We start from the raw sequence: 23,053 nt of genomic DNA, 5'->3' as shown, positions 1-23,053 counted from the left end.
TGCAGTTATTCTCCGTTAGAATTTTATGCACATTTTTGCACGGCTAATAAAACTCTGAAAAACTTTTGCTCCAAAATTTATGTTACTAATTTCTTTGTGCAGTGTCCTTTTATGTAGCAGGAAAGCACATTACTCAGTCTTTGAAGTCAAGGACAATTAAATTCAAACCCAGAGAACCAAGCCAATTCCTGAAGTATGTGAGTTATATGTATTCATCACTGGTGATATGCCTATTTTTTTCTGAAGATTTATTAGTTGTAGCAGCTCCATCTCTATCTTCCACTTGAATAATAATAGTACAATAGTAATTTGTTATGCATGAATGAGAGATCTGGAAATCTCAAGACACTTCTCCAAAGGTTGAGAAACTTCTTCAAACACAACTAATTTCTATAGGACTATGGGATTGACAGCACTTTGTAAGAATAGATCCATGCCATCGCACATGGAATTTCTCTCAGGTTTTCTACAGCAGCCTGCAATCAAACCTACAAGTGGGAACTGTAAAGAATTTGAAAAGTCAGAATCTCCCTGCACTGAAATGACAATTTTGCCTGAGTGCCTCACTCATTTCAACTCACCCACCTGTGAATTGCAGCATTGCAGACACTGGAGAAAGAAGCATAAATGTCTGTGCCATAAACACGGTGTTTTACATCCTGACATCCCGGAGGGCATTTTGCAATGAATTCTGGATTGATTATCTTCCCCGCCTTGACATCACAATCAATCTGGGGTACATCTGTGAGTGCAAAATCTTGGTCAAGTCAGACTGAATGCTTTCATAGCTGAGAGATCTTGTCATGAAACAGTAAGTAACTGAGTGACAGGGATGCCCTCCTCCCAAGCCTTCATATCAACGGTTTTGGGATACAAGACATCTGTGTCTTCTCCATCTACAACATAACACATTAATAACCCCTATACCAAGGGACGTGGCAGTAACTAAGGACGGAGTAAGGAGGCCTGTGGGTATTTCTGACCTTCAGTGTTTGCTTCTCTGAAGGAAATATCTGTTATGACACTTGGCTGGAGAGAGAAGGAAGTGTAGTCACCCAGCCTGTGGTTAACACGTGGGAAGGAGGGGGTGGGGATGCTTCCCAAGCCTCCCACTGTGCTCATGTAGCTCCATTCCATCTTTATGTCAGGCTGAAGTCACAGCCCATTATCTTGCCCTTAATTTTTAAAACTTTCTGCTGGGTACAATTTACTTTGAACAAGGGATTTAAGTGTGTGTTTACAACCTCGCAGCAGGCTTGTTTGTCAGCTACATGAGCAAAATAATCTGTGGACAGAACTGCTCCTGCAGCAGAATAGCTGAAAGTTAAACATGCTAGTGCACAGAGATGCACCACTTGTCTCACACCAATCAGCTACTTGTGCTTTGTGTTACAGCTGGTCCATTTCACATATTTATTTCTCTCTCTCTCTGTGAAAACCTTAGTGCTTGCTTTGATCCTTGTGTGGTACCTAATGACCTATGAAGACACATTTTAGCAGTGAATTACAAAATTTTCCCTTTATAAATGTTAAGTGGCAAACACGATAGTCAATAATTTGTTTTCCATTAAAGATTCTTTTAGCTAATATATAATGCCATTGACTCTAGACAATCGTGGAAAATTTCCAGAATATAATCTCACTTTGCACCATTCTTATGCACTGGACATGTCTGCTGTAAAACAGCCAAAAATTCTACTGAGACCACTTACATAGCTTAGCCTTTTTTGTCTTCTTTGTGGCTTCCTTTGCTGTGTATGTACATGTAAGAAACACACCTAGAACAAATAAACATAGTATCAGGAAAAAGATGGACTATCAACATCAGTCACCACAAGCTCCTCTGCATAAGATTTTGCAAATTTGAATCAACAGGGTGAAAACGTAAAATAGGAATATTTTCAGCCATGTTTAGGTTTCTACTTGGTGGTTAACTTTGCAGTCAAGATGTCATCTGCTGTGGGGAAGTTCTCTGAAGGGGAACAGTTCACACATTCATTCTATGCAACTCACTATCTAAAGATGCCATGGAGTCCATGTGGTCCAGAAAACCACAAAAATATTTCCACAGGCAGTGGGAACTCTTTGTAATTGGTGCAATATGGATGCTAATGAAACAATGTGTTCTGTGCATAAAGCAACTGGGACTTTTGGGAGCCAAAAATTCTTCTTAATAACCATTTGGGAAGGTTTTTCTGTTATTTTGTGTTGTGACATTTCACTCACTGGTGGCAGCAGGTGAGGGATACTGGGCAGCATTACAGACTGTGTGAGGTTCTTGGGTGGCATGTCCCAGCAAGAGCACCCATTTTCTTCAGTAAGCAGGTTTATGATTTGAAAAGTGTAAAATATGCTGTTAATTAAAAGACACATCCCAATATATGCCTGTAGTTTACCATGTTATGTTTACTTGCTAAGTGATGACATATAAAATCTCTTTATTCTCTGTGCTTATCTTATAAGCATTGTATTATGGGAAATTGATAACTTCATTACAAATAGCTTGACTTTCCTATTCACCTTTCCCTTCTCTGAGCTTTCAGAGGGAATTGAAACTCTCCGTGATGTGTCAGCTGATCCTTTTATCCTGTGTTAAACTAATCTTACTAGAATATGCAACAGAAGTCATTTCTTTCTTTTATGCCCTTCTCCCCCTAGACTTATTGCAGAGAGTTTGTAGACTTAATCACACCTAGAACTTGCTCAAAAGCTAAAGCAGCCTCACACTGTCTGAAGTGACAGTGCAGAGGGGCAGTATTTGGGCCTTTTGTCACTGGTGCAGTTGTGTAACCATGGCAAGATTGTAGTTAGTTAAAAAAAAGGAATGCATAAGTGGAAAATAAAGTGCAATATCTCAACTACTTGGAATGTTGCAGCACAATCTAATGTGGGGAAAGTAATCTGGTAATTTATGTAGAAGAACTACATAGATTGCTGTAATGTGAACTAAGAACAACTGTCCTGACAGACTTGAGGATAACAGCTAGAGGGAATATTGCCTAGGAATGTCACAACCAGAGTGTTCATGTAAGATGAATTGCAAGTTCTGGAGTTTCTGCATGTTCTCAAAAAGTGAGATCCTGTCTGACTGCCAGGGGAAAGAAAAAAGACACATTTATAACCTTTTGGTACCATCTTGTTCATGGAAAGAACAAGAACAGGGAGAATTGAAAGAGATGATTTTTCTTTAGAGGGAATCTTTACATTACAGGCACTTTTCAGGCCCACCTGATATGGACTGCATGTAACTGGTCATGTACTTGGAGATCTCTGCAAGGAATTAATATTTTTTTCTATGCCAAAGTCAAGAAGTTTGTGTAGCCTGTTTCTGAAAAGCTGTGCCAAGGCTTACATCTGCCACTGAGAGCTTCATCAGCCCTGGAGTCCAAAGGGAAGAGAAACAGTCAGTAGCCACTGGGCATCCAGGATGAGAGAATACAGACCCTACAAACTGCAGCACAACAACTGTACTTACCAAAGAAGGCTGCAATGACTGTGGCCCTCATGGTGAGTGAAGCAAAATCTGGATGAGCACTAAGGAGCACTGAAAAGGAAAAGAAGAGTACATCAGGCTGCATTTGGAGGTAAGGCAGATGATACTGGCATGCTGGGGGCAGAGGGACTGTGTGCTCTTCTTTAACCTTTTACAGTCCTCACATGCTGCATCCTCTTATGACACTTTCTAGAACAACTGATATCCCCAGGGGAGGTGGTATTTGGGCTATCACACTCCCATGGACTAATTTTACTTCTCTCCAAAATTTGTCTTTTGCTCCAGAAACCAAGATTTCACATACTTATTGCAGAAGCCAGGGTCAGGAGAGGGCATGGTGGGCATGGACATGTTCTGACATCTATTCAAATCTGTTCACTGCTCTTCTAAGAAATAATCAAAGAATCGTCCTTTCTGCACATCAAAGCACACCAGGTAATCTCACATAGATAAGGGGAACATAAATTCATTTACTCCTGAAAGATGTTGCATGAAGTATTTTGCAATTGTTCCATCATTTTTGCAATTGTTCCATCATTTGTGAGCCAAATTGCTGATTTCTTTCATTTTCTGAGGATGTGTATGTGTGTACTTACATGTGAGCACTTGAGATTAAGAGGATTCTGTCAGAACATCTGGAAAACATTTTTTCTGGGTCTGCATACATGGTTTATGACCCCTGCCATCCCTGAAGATTTTGGCCAGGCTACAGGAATTCAAACTTATCAGAGATAACCCCTCTCAGCCCCTCCTGAGCATCACCTGCTGCTTTTGCTACTATTTCATGATTGTTGAGGGAATCCTGTGTTGGGCACTCATAGTTAATCGTAGTCATTAAAGTACTACATAATGTTTGACAAACAGAGTAAAAAGTCTGAAAGGGAGAATATATTTGTCTGTTGTACAGGGAGAATATCAAGGATCAAAATAAACTTGATCTTCAGAGAAACTTATTACAAGAGGAAATGTTTGTTTAAAGAAAAAGAACTAGCTATCCAGAAAGAAAATAAGAATGTTAAATAAGAATGATAAAGCAAGAATGGGAAAGCAAGATATCTGCTTCCTGGAAAAAAGGCAGATTTCATCTGATTTCACATAACAATTCATATACTCAGAAGCAGGGCTGTGGTAACCCCAGAAAGAAATTTAGAGAACAAGGAAGATAGAGGAGAGTAAGAAAAAAAATATCTGCATTCTGTCTTCATATAAAATGTTTCCATATTTTTACTTTAATTACTCTTCTTTTTCAAGCAAGCCACATGCTATGAATGAGGATGACTAAAATAGTATGCTAATCTAAACTGAGTTCAGCCATTTCTGGGTCTATATAATTTATAACTCTTTTTACATAGAGCAGATCCACTTCTGATTTTTACTTCTATGCTACAGTTGGAGAACTTCAAGTGCCAGGACATACCAACAGTGTCAGTTCCTTAGAGCACAATGTCTTTCCTTGGTGATCTCCCTGAAAAAGGTTCCTGCTAGGCTGCTAAAGCTGAAAGTGGCAGAGGTTTCTCAGAAGCCACTGAACTGAATCTGGGGGACACGGAAAGTGGCTCAACACAGTCACTGTGTCCTTCTGAAGGACGATGGGCAGTGCAGTGGGGGTGACCCCAGGCTGTGCAAGCCATATCAGCAAGAGCAGTTAAGTGGTGATATTCTGCTCTCATGGTTAGTTTCTATTAAAAAGAGTTGCCCACCTTTTGGAACAAAAATCCACTTTAAGCATTTACTGAAGTTTATTTCTACTGTGAAACTGTTAAAAGAAATAGCACCAAGATGTAGAAGAGTGCTCAGAGAAACAGCTCAGATGCTTTTCTCCTCCCTTTTATGTTTCAATGCACTAACACATCAGAGGTATCAAACAATTGCTCCCCTTCAATGAATTCTCACTTTAGGTCAATCACAGAAAAAGAAGAGGCAGAATAAGAGTTGCAATTCATTTGCAGAACTACCATGCATCATTAAAGATTGTACTGACACTGGCTTAGACTTTGCAAAAGACATCTTAATATGAGCATTCCCAAAATTTGCAGTGAATAAATTCAGCATTGGCATTTTTATTTAAAGAGATCTGTGTGGATTTTTCCTGGCAGTATTTGGCTTGGTGCTGAGATGTTTTTCTCCACCAGTTTAATTACAGTAGAAGAGGTCTGATATGGTAAAGCATCCATGTAAAATCTGGCTTCATGGGTGGGCTGCTGTGTGTTGTGTGGGGAGAGTCCAACGCTGCCTAACTTTTCCTGTCTTAGAAAACATGTAACCACTTGTATCACCAGGGCTGCACAAGACTTCCCACTGCTTCCTGAAGACCCTGCTGTCCCCAGCCCTGCTGTCCCCAGGGCATGGCCAGCCGCCCCTGGAGCCACCCCAATCCCCTTGGGTGTCAGAACCCTAGGCTTGGCTGCAGTTGCATTCTCTGCCTAGTTGGCTGGTGGGAATTTCTCTTCAAGGCAACAGAAAGTGGGCTTTTGTTCCTAAATTATTATGAATTCACTGTGGAAAGAAGCCAGTAAATCTAAAAGGATTTAAGACTTAAAGCCTGTCAGGGGCTCAGCAGAGTTCAGCAGATCCCTTAGCCTGCAATAACAGATGTTTATCAATAAGAAAGATACTGGAAGCATTTAGACAAGGGGGTTAGATTTGCCTAACAGCTTTGTTGTCACAGCTAAACAGAAAAACATCTTATTGTGGACTCTGTATCTGCGTTAGTGCTAGTATCCTCATGGAAATAAATTATATTAGTAAAGAAACTTGGTTTTGCCACTATAATAATTTCTGCATATCAGGAGAAATGCACAGACATCCTGTGACACAGCCCTGGTGACAGTACTCCAAGGGGTGGTCCTGGCCTTCAGACCGTGGGCTGTCACATGGGGAAATGCACAGGAGGATTTACATTGCTGCCTATTAAGTATCAGGCACAGAAGCTCCAGGCTTTCTGTAGTGGAAGTCTGTGTGCATTCATTGTTTTTGGGGCCTAGGGTGTCACCTGATTTAAGCTGTGTGAGATCTCCTATACTGTGCACTAGCATGGCATCTGCTCCTTCACACTGCTAAAGGGAGCAACAGCTTGGAAAAAAGCAGTGGGTTTTTTGCTCCTCTGGGAAGGAAAGGGAAAGCAGGGCTCCAATCCATGCTTACAACAGACTTTTTTAGTCAGTGTAGATCCACTGAGAGGTCTGGGGATGTTTTATCTGTAGGTCAAAAACGGCACTTTGCTATTAAATACAAAGTTGCACTTCCTTTGTTCCTTTACAAAATGAATAGATCCCATTAAAACAAACTGAAAAGTTTCTACTTTTTATTATTATGGAGCATGAGTTTTGCTGAGACTTCTAATCAGATTTCTGTTAAGGCAGTACTTACAGTCCCAGTCAGAACTGGGAAGTAGTGACTACACACTATTAAATCTCCCAAACTGTATGCTGGATCTCTGTTTATCTGAGTACCTTTTACCATCTGAATCTTTCAGACTGTCATAACAGAAGTTACCTTTATGCCAGAGAAGCTATTACATATGCATTACATTAACATGTGCTTCAATTCCTTCTAAGTACAAACGTACTAAGAAGTATCTCCTTCAGTGTTTCCCAGAGCTGCTGATATTTTACCTTTTAAAATCAGAATCCTTTTTGAAAGAATTCTGATTACTTTTTCCTGACCACAAACACTTGAAAACTCTTGAATGTTAGTGAAGAGACAGAATTAGCAATCTATTCTTTCTGTGTATAAAGATTTTTTTATATTGACCTTTTATTAGCAACTTGACTTCTATAAAGATCTGAGAGAGCTGCTACGTATTACAAACAAACAGATGGTTTAAATGCACATCATTGTCACTGTATGGCAAAGTGCAATATTTTCTGGAGGAAGTGCAGATTATAAGTCCTTGATTTTTGGTGTCTGGCACTGCTGTTCGTTCCATGTGCAAGCTGAAATTCTTTGCTAGTGCCATGTGCTCTGCCTCTGCAGGAGTAAGCAGTTTATCTCCTGTAATCTCCTGTGCTACAGAAATTAATTTGTATACTCTCTTTGTACCACAATAGTGTGTGTCATTGTTTCCCTTTTCAAGGGGTTCTAATATCTCAGCAACACTGGCACCATAAAGAAAAATAGGAGTGGACTTTGTCTGAAATCTATTTGAGCAAGGAGCATGGAATTAGCAGCAGGATCTCTAAGCACTGTGGGTTGAGTTAAATATGTGCCCTTTATGGGAAAATCAAGTGGGTTTGGTGTAGGTGTCAGTAAATTGGTTCCGATAAACAAGAGCTGATCATCATCTTCTAGAGGAAAATATTTTAGATTTTGTTGTTGTTGTTGTTGTTGTCACTTTTAATTTTTTTTTATTATTGTTTAACCCTTTCTTTGTTTCATGCTCATATTCCGTACCCATGGCATTGTACCTTGTTTGGCAGTGCAAGAGCTGTTTGTTTTGGAGCATGCAGGGTGATATGACTAGCACTTGCCACATGTGATTTAGTTTCACCCTGTTTCTTGTCAGAGGGATGAAGTTATGTACCCTCAGTGCACTGTGTTGCTCTGAAAGTCTGTACATCAAAAAAAAAGTATCTAAAAGTGGCTGTTTTTTGAAAAACTGCAGGTACTGAGTTTTGTTGAGACAGAAAGGTTGAATTGATAGCTATAGCTCATTATGGAGGCTTAGGCTGACCTGTAGGTGTACCAGGCTAGGTCACAAAATGCAAGATCCAAGGTGCTATTTTGTGAGGTGAGCTTGTCTTTGTGGGAGGATAGACTTTACTCTTTGTGTGGTCTGAAATAGAATATATGCATCCAGGAATTAAAAATATCATAGACTTCATCACCTGCTGCTATAAGAAAAGGTGAATGAATGCTCACCTTTCATATTTCTTCTGTGATGAGGAAAACATGGGTCCAAATTCCCTGAGGCCGTGGCAGTTATCCCTGATTAAGTGTTCTCACCACTTGCTTCTTATGACAAGACTTTGATGGCTGCCACATAATGTTTTAAATGGTGCCTGCTTTGCTTAGTGAGGCTCCTGACTCTCAAAAGGGCTGTGGGGACTGCTGGTAGCCAGTACCTCTTGTGGGGGTCAAGTCACTCTCAAGTCATTGAAGTAAGGCATGGGTGGATTCAGAGGTCTAAATACTACCTAAGTTGCACCTTGGGCACAGGAGCAATTTTTTTTCTGAGGTGGTTGAACAAATGTTTATATGCAGGTTGGCAAGAGGAATTTAGTTCAAAATAGCTCTCATTCAGGTAGGTATAATGAAGAGATGATATACCTAAAAATTTAGAGACAAATAGAAACATGTAAGCAGCCCTGCAGTACTCATTTTGTGTTCATGCAATGCCCTGAGATTAAAACATAAGTTTGAAGTAACAGTGATGATGACTTCTCTGCTTTCCACAGAGCTCTTTCAGAAGAAGGTAATTTATTTAAGACTAGAGTGTGATTTAACTTGCCAGACCTTTCTCAGAGTTTAAATAAAACCGCAATGATTATACATTTTCATCTGTCTCAGCAAGAAAACCATCAATTATGTTGGTCTGGCCTGCCCCTTCCAGCAAAGGAAGAGATACATTTAGAATATGTCACCCACCCACAGAGAAAATATAATTTGGACTGTCTGGATTATGATTTCTTTGGGGGCCATTACACTGTACTTTCCTGGTTTCTGCTAATGTATTATGCTTTAATTTTTCATTTTGATGCACAGCTTTCATGCCTCATTGGGAATTGCTGTTTGCTTAAACCTGTGAATCCCTGTCCAGAAAACTTCCTCCCTCTGTTCTCCTCCCCACCATGGCTTTTGTCTGCCCCACTCACTCTCAGGCAAACTTTTTCTACTTTTCTAGTTTGACTATTACTTCTGCTTAACATCATTCAGACCCCAGCCAGGTGCCATCAATCTCTGGCACTGCAATTTTCCCAAGAAATAGAGGGCAGAGGAAAGTACTTGCAATTCAGCAGTGCCGGAGGGCTGTGCTAGCTTTGTAGCATGAGATTTGTGGCCACAATTCTTTTTTTTTTTTAGAAAATGTGCCATTTTCTATTTCCAACAAATGGTTTAAACAAGTCAAAGTGACTTTTTAAAGTGCAATACATGGTTTCTCAGATTGGATGCACAATAAAGAGCACTGAATAACCATGCTATTGTGCTGCCTGCAAACTAAGTGTTGTGTGTCAGAATTCCCCTGAAGGTACATATTTAGTCTAAAAGCAAGGAATTTCTGTTAAAGGCACTGAAAAAACTGCACATAACCCTGGGGATGGTTTTGGAATTTCTGTAGCATGTTCAAACAAAACAACATTTTTTTTTAGGTGGAAACTTAGAAGCAGAAATTTAGAGAAACTGTAGGATGTTTACTCTCTCCTTAAAGCTACACATAACCCTTTACTAAAAAAGTGAATTATATGTCCAGACCAAAAGCCAAACTCATCCTTAAGCATGCTAGTAAATTTATATAACAGAAAACTTTTATTGATCCAGTATCTCCTACAGTTTGTATTACTAGTGATATCCCATGCCAAAGCCAAGGACTGGTTGGATAAGGATTTAGAAAATATTTGTAATTAAAAAAAAAAAAAAAAAAAAAATCTGGAGCTACCCTGGCATTTGGCACTTTTTGAAGTAAGGCAGGAAGTGATGGAATTAATTTATGTCTAGTAATGACAACTTGATCAAGGAAACATCTTTCACAAAAGGTCTTCAACAAGTCAGGAAGTATGGGAATGCTGTAGAAAGCATTTTGTAAAGCTAAGCTGAAATTCAGTTTTCTGAACTTCAGTAAATTGAAGTTAAGAAATTAACTTTGCAATCTCTTAAAAATGATAGTCTTGTGCTCCTTGCACTGCATAATATTTTCCTTTTTATATTTTGTACTTTCAAAAAATATTATTTCTTCCTAATTACTTCTGTTTGGAAATGTTTTCTCCAAACCTTCTCAGTTAAATATCTTTCTGATACCTTTAGTTTAGAAAAAACCAACCTGCGCAACAAGGGAGGTTGCTACCAAAGGCAAAGCAGAAAACAACCCCAAGTCACCTTCTGCCCCTCAGTCATCTTGTAGTGCTGCTTTGTTGGGACCTCCCAATGGCTTGCCTGCTTGCAGGGTCAGCTGCTGAGGGCCAGGATGCCCAGCCCCACATCCCAGGATGTTCTGCATGGCCACGCTGCCCATGGCCCTCCCCAGGCAGTGGTCATTGCTGCTTTGGCTTTGCTACAGACTGCTCCAGCTGTATCCTCCAGCTCCTCTGCAGCCCACCTGCAACCCAACAGGGCACTCAGGCTGATATCTCCCACCTGATGGGGCTGTTCTGGGGAGCAGTTTGAAAACCTGTGAGTAGTGTTTCCATTTTTTGATGACTGAAGAAGACATCTCAGGGCTCCAAGCTGCTTTTGGGAGGAAAGTGAGCTAGGGATTGGAATGAGTGCCAGCATCATAAATGAGGCTATTAGGGGTTGTGCTGGCTTCCTGGAGACATGCTGTTGGTGGAGGTGCTGGTGAGAGACATGACACAGTGAGGGCCAAGCTGTGCAGCCTTATGGCATATGTGTGCTGGCAGCCCTTGGCAACTGGCAGCACTGGTCTCTCTAACATATGGGGCGTGTGGACAACATGAGGAATAGCTAAGCTTCCAAAACTACATTCCTCAGTATCTGAGTGCCCTGGAGGGGAAATGAAAAGCTAGAAAACATGGTGGCAGAGCAAGTGGCCTTCAGAGCCCAGTCTTGGATACTGTGACAGTGTAGGTACAGCCAGAAATTGCTGAGAAATGTGTCTCAGAACCAGGCTAACACTGTTTTACTAATTTTGCATATTAGAGTATTTTAAAACCTGCTATTTTGCATAGAGGTGGATCACAGCATTCTGTTTCTGAGAGACCAAGATTAAAAAGGGAAACTACTTGGACTGGGAGCAGGAACTTACAATTTGTGGGCTTTTGTTTTGAAAACAAATGAAGCCTACAGTCCTGAGTATTGCATAATCTACTTCCATGCTCAGGAAATTTGAACTATGGCTTTAGGAGATTACCATATGAGCTTCTACTTCAAATCTAATTATTGCCTAACCTATGTATTTCTTTCTACATACAGATTTCACCAACAGGAATAGAAGATGTAGACCATGGAAGACTGAGTTTCTGTCCCAAATTACCACCTATTTTGAGATGCAGTTTGGTGGAAAGGCTTTCTCCAAAACAGGGTGCAAGCAGGCTTTTATGACTTATGTGGTGTCAATATTTGCCCTTATAACATTAGTACAAAGTTGCTCCGTTGGATCTACTCTAAACTTCTCTAACCTCTCACCCCCTCATCTGGACCCTCCTCTCCTTCCCATGCAGCCTCATTTCCAAACAGCCTCTTTCTTTCTGTGCTTCATGTCCTAAAACTTCTTCAACCAAGCCCAGAAGGACAAAATTCTCAAATGTTGAAGATGCATTGCAGAAGAGGTGAGAAGGATGGGCTCACACCAAGGCAAGCAGGATGGATTCCCATCATCCTCAGCTGGCTGGCGGCTGTGAAAATACCCCTGGAGTCAGGGAGTTCTTACCCTTTTGTAGCTCTGACTCACTGAAGTTGTCCACAGCCAGAATACACAGCCCTGCTGCCAGCTTTCCTCTATGTCTCACCCCTGTTCGATGGGCTGAAGGGTAAATGATGTATTTGGAGGAAACAAGAAAGAATGGAGCCTTCTGAGTCCCTAAAGGAACCTGGCAAGGAGATCGAGAGGCACAGACATGGCTGTGTCCAAACTTCCCTGTAAATGAGTGATTTTTGAGAGGTAAAAATTTCCACAGTTTTGTGTACAAGCCTGAAGGTGTTGGAAATCCCCAGATCATCCTGCTGGGGACATTAAAGGACTGCATGAAGCTACACAAGAACATTCAGAATCTTCCCGAAAATTTTGGCGCATGTGTACCTGTCACTTGGCAATTCTGTGCCTTTTTCATATGAAACAAGCTGCCAGCTGAAGCACTACTGCTGGCTGCTGTGTTACATGTGTTCTATTTACAAAAATATTTTATAAGGTGATAGGCTGAGCAACAGTTTGCAAATGCAAGCTGAATGTATTTTTTATATCTGTGTCTGTGGGATGCTCAGTAGAATGAGGCACATTACTGACACAGATTGTGTTCTTAATGTGCCACTGACCTCTTAATGCACTCTGAAGTTCTGGAGATAAAGCAAAGATGGGATGGACTTCATGGGCACTAGAAAGTCAGTTCTGCCACTACAGCAAGACTGATGTTAAGAACTGTTTAAATCTAGATAATTTGAATGAACCAGATATGGTTATAAACACTCTTCTGAATGGGAATGTGTTTCCAGTTCGGGAAATGAGATATAGACTTGGGTGTACTGCTAAAAAAGGGAAGAAAAACCTGCAGATAGTGGGGGTTTTTTACCTTTTTGTTTGTTTGTTTGTTTGTGGGTTTTTGTGGTTTTTTTTGTTTTGTTTTTGGGTTTTGGTTTTGTTTATTTTTTGTTTGGTTGGTTTTTTAAATTAAAATGATTTTTCATGAGAAATATTGGTGCTTCCAAGCTGTTGGGAAATTTTCTTTCTGATCAACACTTTCTGTTTGTTTGGTTTTTTTTTCCAGGCCTCATTCGCTGAAAAATGAGCCCAAAGAGGAAAGACAGCCCAAGGCAACCCAGCTAAGTCCTGCTGGAGAGGAGAACAGAGAAGATGGCAAGAGATGAGGGTGAGCTGGCTGCAGAACGAGGGAATGGGCTCTGTTCTCTGCTGGCAGGGCAGCTGTAGAGGATGTGGTAGCAGCCCTCAGACAGCACTAAAGCTGCCCCAGAAGAGAGTTAGGTGCAGAATGTTTGCAGAGCCAGAGCAAATACTTGGGTAGCTAGCCCATGAGTGCCATGCTGCCAGGACTGCCCAAACCTGGCAGCCCCCGGTGTTTGCAAGGGGCAGCTACACCCACACAGGCTGCAATCACAGCTGGCCAGTACAGCTACCCCACAGGTGCCTTTGGAGCCTACAGAATTTCAGTAGATCCTGACTTCTCTATGGGCCACAGTGCTGGAAGAAAAGTTCATCAGTTCATGCTCCGGTTGTATCTGAACAAGCCCCTTCACATCCCTCTTTTTGCATCAGCTTGCTTTCCACCGGGCATCATCACAAAGCACTTTTACTCCTGCCCGGGCTCACAGCACTGCCTGCAGCCCCTTTGGGCTGGGGGCTTACAGAGTTCACAAGGGTGATGCAGGCTCTGGCAAGACAGACAGGCAGAGTTTAATTTCCTAACAGATACAATCTAAACAGCCACAGATTTTCTGGGCATTTCTGCGCCTTTCTGAGCCTCTCGTGTGGCAGCGGGAAGCTGTGCTGCCTGTGCAGCCTTTACCCCGGTTTTCCAAGAGGGAAAAATGTGCAGCAAATAAAGGAACTGGGATGCAAAAGAGTGGCAGCTGCTTTAGGACTGTTAGAGAGGCTCTTTCACGGACGAATGAACCGTCAATTTGTAGTAAGACATTGTTTTCTAAACATAGCATGAAAACTGTTATCTTGCCTGGCTGGTCATTAGAAGAGAGATAATTATAGTCCCTGTGCGACAGCCGGGCCCAGAACAGGGGCTGCATTGTCCCGGGTCCCAGCTGAGCTCCAGCACAGCCTCCCCAGGCAGCGCTGGGACAAGGGGGCTCCTTGTGACCCGGCAAGTTCAAAAGAGGAATTGAAGTGCTCTAAGTAGGTGTTAAGCACCTATTTCTCTCTCCGACTCTGGACTTAAAAATCTACTCCACAAGATGTGGAGGAAGGGCAGATCTGCGACTACTGTAGCTGCATCCTCCCTGCTTTTTGTACAATACATGCTATGATTATTATTTTTCTTTTATTAAATGAAGAAATCAGCCCCCAAACCACCAGTTTTGCGGTTCTGTGTTTCTGTTTTTCAACACAGATTAATGGAATCTGTATGGTGGACAGGTTTTCAGAAGGAAAGGCATATTATATGTTCAGTGTCCACTTCCTGAGGCCTGAATGAGAAACCTAAACCTCAGCTGATGCTGCAGCAGGCTGGAGGAGTCCTGGTGTACCCAGAGCTTCAGGGGGCCAGAACATCCCTCCAGGACTGCCAGGAAATACCAGACTTTTGTTTTTCATTACCCATGCAGAAAAGACCCCGCCACCCCAGCCAATTGCAATGGGCCAGCACACACCTTGCTGCTCTGGCCCCTGCCTGTGCCAGTCCCACTACACAGGCAGTTCATGTCTACAAGTGCCACAGCACTGTTTTTTTCAGGAATACAGTCAGAGTTGCAGGTAGTAAACTGAGTTATCACTTTTTTTTTACTCATTTCAACCAGGTGCCTTAAATGACTTACCTATCAACACTTAAACTGAAAGAGAGTAGGTTTAGATTAGATATTAGGAAGAAATTCTTCACTGTGAGGGTGCTGAGGCACTGCCACAGCTTGGCCAGAGAAGTTGTGGATGTCATGTGAAGGGTTTTCTGACCAGAGCTTTATTTGTGGTTCAGAGAGGGAAAGAAAAAAATTCTCCAGGCAGACCAGATACAGTCAAGTTTTTGATGCCATTGTTACATAAACATTGGTTTTATTTTTAGCAATGTTTTCTAAGAAGCAATGGCCAGAAATAATAAATAATTCCAACATTTCACATGAAGTAATTGGCCTGGTTTTCAGCTTCAGTGTTCGCTCTGTGGCTCAGGTAGTGCCCTTTTAGAAATACTCCAAATAATTTTGACCAAAAAGAGTTTAATAATTAATTTCTTACTACTTCTGTGAAAGTCAGTAACTAGGTGAAAAAAGAACACCTTGTTAATGCCTCATTTAAAGGAAAGGCTTGTGTAGGATCTTATCCTTATTAGACAAAAGAGAATCCAAGAGGAGTATCTTTCTAGTATTCCAAGTGTGAGGAAACCTGGTGTAGCTAGTAAAACTGCTTGGTTCAACCAGTCAGTGGTAAGTGCTGTAATTATACCACTGGGGAAAGTAGTGTCTTACATTAAGTAATGGTAGGAGCAATTAAAGACCAAGTTAAGAACATAATATTACTACTACAGGTGGAAACACAGTATTGGCAGTACATTCAAAATTTCTTCTTAAAAAAATACTTTTTATGTACTGAATAACTGAAAGACAGGAAGTCCTTTTTGTCATCCCAGTGAGAACAACCCCAGCAACTCAAAGGATTGAGTAAAATATGCAGGCAAAGTAAGTCTGTTTAATATAAGACACTAACTTAGTATTTGAAAATCAATATGTTTGTAATGCAGTTATTTTTGCTTGAGTTCTCTTTGCATCTCTGAAGGAGATCAGTCTTACAGCCACGACTGTCATTCAAGTGATGAACTGAGTAAAGTGTGAAGAATATGGTAACACAGAAAAACATAGATTTTCTTTGAGTGATTGCAAGGTGTTTTTAACTTCAGTATGTATATAGGAAAACACAAGTTATAAACATATACAACTCCGTGGCTTTTCTCAGTAAAACGTATTTTAAAAGACATCTAAACAAAATTTCCTCTGTGTGTGTTTTCTTGTTTTGATGTTTTGTTTAAATTTTGGAGAGGTTAGAGAAAAACCAGTGTGCTCTAAGGAGGACTTGCCTCTGTAATGTGTAATTTTGCTTTTTGCTCTGAATGTGGTGTAGTTCCCATAAACTCTAGGAACAGAATATTAACTAGAGTTGATATTTAGCTTGGGGCATTTGGTTCGTGTTTGTACTGGTTGGAGAGAAATCACATTTTGAAGAGACTTACCAAGACTCTAATCTCTCTGCAGAGAGCTGAGTGGCTGTGGCAGGCTTGACAATGCTATTCATTTTTGGAGCCTCACCACCAAAACAAGCACTCAGCACAAAAGGATGTATGGAGTCTAGGCTACTGTACTGTTCATACATCTGTATCTATCCATTACCAAAGAGTTCACAACACAGAAACACACATCCCTGGAATAATACCATTTTCCACTCTGTGCCTTGGAGATTAGTATTCCCCAGTGTCAGGTAGTGTTTATTAATGACACACCTTCCTATGGATCAAAAAGAGTTTGTGAAAAAGTCTTGAAACCAAAACAGTTTTAAACTGAGGAACAAATTGCATTGTCTACCACAAACTATTTGAACAGAAGGCTTGGATAAATGTCTGTTGGTGTGTGGCTTATATACATCATTCTTTATCACATTGTTAAGCCCTTGCTGTTTAGGCAGTGAGTATATGTGTCCACTTTAACAGCAGGGGCTTAATGCTTTCATAAATACTTTATGAAGTATATATGAGTAAAGTACAGTTTCATTCTACATTTATGTCTTCATCTTCTTAGGTCTTTGATCCTAAGCACACAGCTGGAATGCTAAATAAAACATCATCATCAGTTTCTCAGCACTGAAAACATTTAACTATTATCAACAGGCAAAAAGCACAACTTCCCCCTCTCCCCCCTAAATAAATATAGCAGAAAAACAACATCAGAATTACCTTGCTTGAGGTGTGCAACTTTTTATTCCTTTTCTCCACACAGTATGAAAGTGGGTTTTTTTCCAAGCTTTTCTGTATCCCAAACTCCAGCCAACATTATTCTAGAGAAGGAGAGGCAGGCAGCAGAGGGAGGCCTGGACACCTTTTTTCTTTCAGAGAGGAGCTAATCAAACATTCCCATCAAGCTCCGAGCTCTGTGAAAGGCACATTGCTCTCTCTCCCCCCTCCCTCCCTCTGCTCCTCTCTCCCTCTCTGTCTCTCTGTCTCTCTCTCTCTCTGTCTTTCCCTCCCGCACACACAGACTGCAGAGCTCCTTACACTGATTTAGCAGCTGAATTAGGCGGTCCTATTTTAAATATATGTTCCCTCCCACATATTTTTGGTAGGGATTTCTATGCTCCTTTTGCACTAGCCTGTCAGATTTGTCAAGTTTTTCTCTTTTGGGAAGTGAAGCTTTACTCAGCTGATGTTGTGGCTCATTTTTTTCAGTCTCCTCGTGCAGTTCAGCACTGTGGTGAAATGACTAGAGCTAGTAGATGAGAGTAAACCACACACAGCCTTAAAGATTATAGCTACCAGATTAGTTAGATGCAGATCAGGTTTAAAGAGAAAAGGTATCTTTTGAAGAGCCAGACTGTGATGTCTTTACTTACATGAATAGCATCGTATTCCCCCAGCAGTTTCCCTGAAGACAGAGGATTAGTGACAGAATAACTCTGCGAGTCTGGGCACAGAGAAGTAGAAGTATGGCATGAGGGTTCTTTCTGATGAAGTTGGATGTGAGGATTTAATAAAATGCTCTTAAAGGCTAATAAACTGGTATTTTTTAAGTGTGACTTGGCCAAATGAGGTATACGAAAGGACTAGCTTCTTTAACTATCTATATGCACATCTCCTAAATTTCTTGGGTAACTTTAAGAAGAAAAATGTATTAAGATAATCAAGATCATAGCATTTATGGGATTATCACAGAAAGTGCTGGTATCTTATTCCAGGATACTAGAATGTAAACTATAATTTGCAATTCCATTTAGGTATTTGGAAGTGTATAGAAACATCCATGGGTGAACATACACTGTTTAATCTAAGATCATTATGGATGAAAAAAAAAAATCTAGTATAAATACAGGAGATCGACTTCAAAACACACATTAGAAAGACATATAATTCCTGATTTAACAGTCTCCTAAATGCCTTTAGTTCAAAGGGAAGGTGATTACCTGGTACTTGTAAATATCTACTCCAGTACCTTCAGAAACTGTGTAACAGCTCAGCATATTAATAAACAGTACAATATCAAAAGTTTTCAACAAGTTCCAACTGTGTTACTAAGATATAATGATCCATAATTCATTTGATACTCTTAATACAGGAGCTCTGGCTTGCCATGGTGAGTCCATGCAAGGCAGGATGCACTAGACTGGCAAAAAAGCCTCTTCAGACCGCAAATCTGTTAGCAGTTCTACCTAGAAGATCAACAGAAAAAACCTGACAAACCACCCCCCACTGCCCCATATATTATTAATTCAAGTTAACAATTTCAGAATATCATCACCTTTTTTATAAGGCTTTGTGAGGTTTAATTATTCAGATAATGAGGGACAAAAAGACCAAGACCTTAGGACTACAGGTTTAGAGGTACATAGGTACAAGGGGACAAATATCTAACTACTGGGGTCCTGTAGCTAAGTGGCTATGTGCCACTTCCCAGGGCTGGTGAAAGACTGAAGTCTCCATGACAACTCCTTACCTGCAGATGGTGATAGATCAAAAATCTTTGGGCACAGACCTTCACTGGTCTTTAGCCACTTACTTTCCATTCAAGCAGCTTATTTTTAGAAATCCATGGGAATCTATGTAGACGATTTGCTTGTATTGCTTTACAGTCTCAGGTCAGTGGGTTACCAAGGAATCTTGATCTCAAACCAGTGCAAGTGAGAGGACTGAAGACTGAGCTTCTGGCAAACCAAACCATGGTTGGGTGGCAAAGGCATTTGCAGAGCATGCAACAGGACTGCATCAAACTAGCTGGACTGGTGTTGAGTGATGGAACTGAGAAGCCAGACACAGCAGATGACTGGGATGATGGTACAGGCAAAAAGTCCTCCTGAGGTTCAGCTCCTGCTGCCCGTGTCAGCTCACTGAGGGTTGTAGCTGTTGGCATGCGGAACGTTGTCGACAAGGCGTCAAAGCAAGAGCAACAGGGCATTACCAAGGTCATGCTTCTTTGTTGTTGTTGCAGAGTGGCAGTTTTACAAAAGAAACAGCTGATAGATCCACTTTTCATTTTCCATGGATGAATTATCTTATTTGTGGGTAAATTATACCATGGGCAAAGAGCCAGTGTGGTCCTGGCAGGACTTTGCTTAAATGCAGTGGTGTGAGAGCACAGTTTTGTTGCTTCCAGAAACATAGGAATGGTGCAGCCCTGTCCACTCTGCACCCACCTTACTCTCCCAGCCTTGCTGGCTCCACTCCTGGCTCAGGGTCAAGAATGTTGCCAGCTGGGTGGCACATTTCTGCACTGCTGTCCAAGAGCTAACCTGGCATCCTGGAAATGAGCATCCCAGGAACTGTGGAGCTGAAATACTGAGTAGGCAGAAAAAGAAAACTATCTGGTTTGTTATTATTCAGGGTATTCAGCCTCTCATTATCAATTGTAATGGAGAACTGAGGAGTATCAAAACAAAAGAATGAGGAGGGCACTGACTGTCTCTTTTTATCACAACATTTCTGAGTGCTGTCGCCTGTGCTCTTTCCTGACAGAGGCAATTTCCAGCCACCCAGGAGCTGACAACACAAAGAGCAGAAACAAGAGGTAGACCACGTTGAATGGCTCTACTTTGGTACTGGGATTTGCCACAGGGAAAGATTTGTTTGCAAAAGAGATGGCTGTGCAGTCAGGAAGCCACAAATTTGAAGACAAAAGGTATTGAACATGATTGTCTAGGGGATGGACAAGTGCTCCCTATCTGTATGTGTCCATGTGTTCCACCATTGCTTCTAGTCTGAGGCCTCCACCTCAGTTAGTTTTCTGCTAACTCTTAGGAGTATTTGTGGTAGTAGTTTTTAAGTTTTACTGTGCTCTATTTTCATGTGCATGTTAGTTAAAGCAGGATTTATCATGATCCATTGAAACAAAGTCTGAAAGCAAAAGAATGCAGACCTCTTATCTGTCCCCTGAAGCAGCCAGTGAGTAAGACCAGGGAGTCAAAGAAAGTTGAGAAGGTTCTTTAGTTTTTGAAGAAAATTTAGTGACCTGTTCAGATTACCTTCACTCTGGAAGATAAAACAGCAGAAAGACAGATAAGATGTATGTACGCAGTGTTATTATCTCCTCTGACAGAGGAGATAATCTGGCCAAGACTCAGTAAGGAAGTTTGGTATTTTCAAACAGAGGTAGCAGCAACCTGGAAGACTAGACACTTGCTGATAGACCTTAGTCACAGACCTTTAAATAAATCTGCATTTTGAGATCATCTGTCATGCAGAATTTTCAAGGCACACAGTGTTTGTTACCCATTGCTTTGGTTAAGAGCTAGGTGGTGGCAGCTGAAAATCCGACTTCACTGAAGGGAAGCTTACTGGACTTAATCTAATCCTCATTAAAATCTGACTTCAATAATTTTTAACAAAACATTTTTTAATAACATAACTAGTGGACTTACATATTTCAGCCAGCACAAAAATGTAGGATTCCTCATACTTCTCTCTCTCTGCATGCAGTCATTCACAGGTAAATGAAATAGGGGAAACCTGCCCTATTTTGAAATGCAATTAAACTCACATGTTCTGGGTTTGATGCTCACCAACTGGTATGGCCCCTGATCTGAGAAGAGGCTACTGTGAGGGAACCATTAGATAAATCTGTAGTTTTGCATTTCTTGTGCTTACATGTCTAAATTCAGTCTGAGTTCATTACTGACTTGGTCCATTATCTTTTGATCATAGCTGGCCTTTCTGTAGTGATTCACATGCATAGGTCAAACTTTTGTTGAAAGAGAAAGAGAGAAGGGTTTTAGTGTGTAGTAGGTTCACAGAGTAGGTCAAAATCTAAGTGAGAGTAGAGGATGGTGATTTCAAAGGCCATAAATTGCTTCCAAGAGGTCTGTGCAAAGGGCTGACAGGCATATAGGTCCTGTGGAGCAGGTGTGTGCACCAGTCCAACTCATTCTGTTCATCTCCCCAACACTAAGGAGGAATTTCTGGCTCTGCTGGTTACAGGCAAAGAAAATACTCTTCAGGTATGTTATAAAGCAAGATATGCCTGCAGAATTTTTAGAGAAATCCAAACTTTGTCTGGGAATTTTTTTCCCACTGGAAGGTAGAGAGTTTCTCACATACTAGATTTTTGTCCCACTTGTGGGACCCAAGGTGCACACTGCTCATCTGGCACAAGGCTGTGGCCACTCTTCTAAAACCATGAAATCATTTGCTCTCCAGGTTATGAACAGGAAACATATGAGACCCAAGACTGAACTACCTGGCTTGTGATCATTACACAGAAAGTGCTGAATGTACCTACTCAGCTGATCAGTGTGGGCTTAGTAAGGAAGTCCTGACTCTGCATACAAGGACAGAAAACAGACAAATTAAATGATTTCTGCAAGACAACATGTAGCTATGTCACATCTAATCCCATCCAGGTGCTTAAACAGAAAGGAAAAGGTTTTCTGCTCTCAAGCAATTACCCTCGAGCCTTTTCAAGCAAATACTACCACAGGAATCAGAGAGCAGAATCTTACAACACCCCAAGATGTCACGCACAGCCTGGCAGTGCTGGCTCTGTTCAAAGAGAACATGGTTGCACATGTTAGAGTTAACTCCTAACAAGTGGAGTTCAAATTCTGCAGTTTTTCCACATTTCTCAAACTCCATTAAATAAAATCTTAACTTATGCATTATTACACTTAAGGCAAATTCTTCTTAAAAGCCATTTATGCCTGAAAAAAAAAGTCAGAGAGAACAGAGTGGGAAGTTAAAAGTTTCATTGGGATGGCAAGGCAACTAGGGGGTTAACATTGTTTGGCTTTAGCTGCTAAAGCACTTATATTGAAATGGGCCTGAGGTAAATAAAACAACCAATCTCCTGTAAGGCTTATATAAAGTACATTGATGTGTTTGTCTAGTTTTTGAGAAAGGTAGGGAGGCTAAATTATGTGTGCTGTAGCCCTTGCCAGCATCAGAAACATCTTTAAATAATTAGAGCAATTGGATAGCCAGGGCTCTGTTTTCACTTTTTTATGAATGAGGAGACCCCATGGGCCAAATGAATGCATAATGTTGGCATGCTTGGCTAAATGGATGTATACCAAACTTACAGTGTGTAAATATGAAAACCGCACTGTGTTTCTCAGAGAGGATGGCAAAGGCCATGTTTCCTGAGACTGTGGAAAAGCTGGGCTCTGTCATTAAGTCCCAAGTCCCCAAGTCTTTGCGTGCCTCAGACTGAAAAAAAAGTGACCAAAGGTGACAAAATCAGCCCTTTTAGGTTTGCCAGGGCAATGTTCAAGAGAGAGCTGATAAACCCCTTACCCTGGATCTTCTGCAGTGTACAGCTGGGCCAATGGGGTCCTGGGAGCCTGCTATCCCTATCCCAACTGGGCAGGCTCACAGGCTTCAAGGATGAAGATTTGTTGTGGGGAATGGGAAAGGGACCCTTTTTCTGTGATTGATATGTGAAGAGCTTGAGTCATTCCAGTTGAACAATGACCATTTTAGCTGTCATGGATTTTAGTTGTTGGGTTTTTTTTAAAGCTCCGGGTGATCACTTTTGACCTTGCCAGCCTCTACAGTTATCAAAAGACATTAAAAAAAAGTGAACTTAGTCTTGGAAGGCATTTGAGCAAACTCAGAAGTTACCACTTTCTGTTCAATGTCTGTACACTCTGAGAGCATATATAATGTACTCTGAGAGCATAAACATGTACTGTGTTTACTGTGAAGATGCAGACAATACCAGTTAGGACCAACAAGTCTGGTGCATGCATTTGCTTATAGTTCTTGGATGTAGCAGAAAGAAGCAATTCTCAGATATTGCTTTCCTTTAATTATTTCAAGATATATCTCTACAGGAAAAAAGAAAACAGGTGGAGGATGCATTTGCACTTGAAGT

The 23,053-nt window shown here is 41.1% G+C and overlaps 1 protein-coding gene across 1 annotated transcript in view; it reads right to left on the bottom strand.

Moving 5' to 3' along the window:
- Positions 1–17,175, bottom strand: part of VIT (vitrin) — a 53,506-nt gene extending 36,331 nt beyond the window's left edge. Inside the window, exons 1-4 of the mRNA XM_066546641.1 lie at positions 16,939–17,175; positions 3,476–3,544; positions 1,713–1,778; positions 586–742 (exon numbers count right to left, since the gene is read on the bottom strand). Of these exons, the coding sequence (XP_066402738.1) occupies positions 586–742; positions 1,713–1,778; positions 3,476–3,506 (254 nt within the window). The 5' untranslated portion in view covers positions 3,507–3,544; positions 16,939–17,175. The remainder of the gene's footprint in view (positions 1–585; positions 743–1,712; positions 1,779–3,475; positions 3,545–16,938) is intronic.
- Positions 17,176–23,053: the final 5,878 nt, after the last annotated feature.

The sequence above is a fragment of the Molothrus aeneus genome, chromosome 3, assembly GCF_037042795.1.
Source record: "Molothrus aeneus isolate 106 chromosome 3, BPBGC_Maene_1.0, whole genome shotgun sequence".
Taxonomy (NCBI): Eukaryota; Metazoa; Chordata; class Aves; order Passeriformes; family Icteridae; genus Molothrus; species Molothrus aeneus.
The sequence above is the reverse complement of the archived record's forward strand: the minus strand, read 5'-3'. Positions and strand labels throughout refer to the sequence as shown.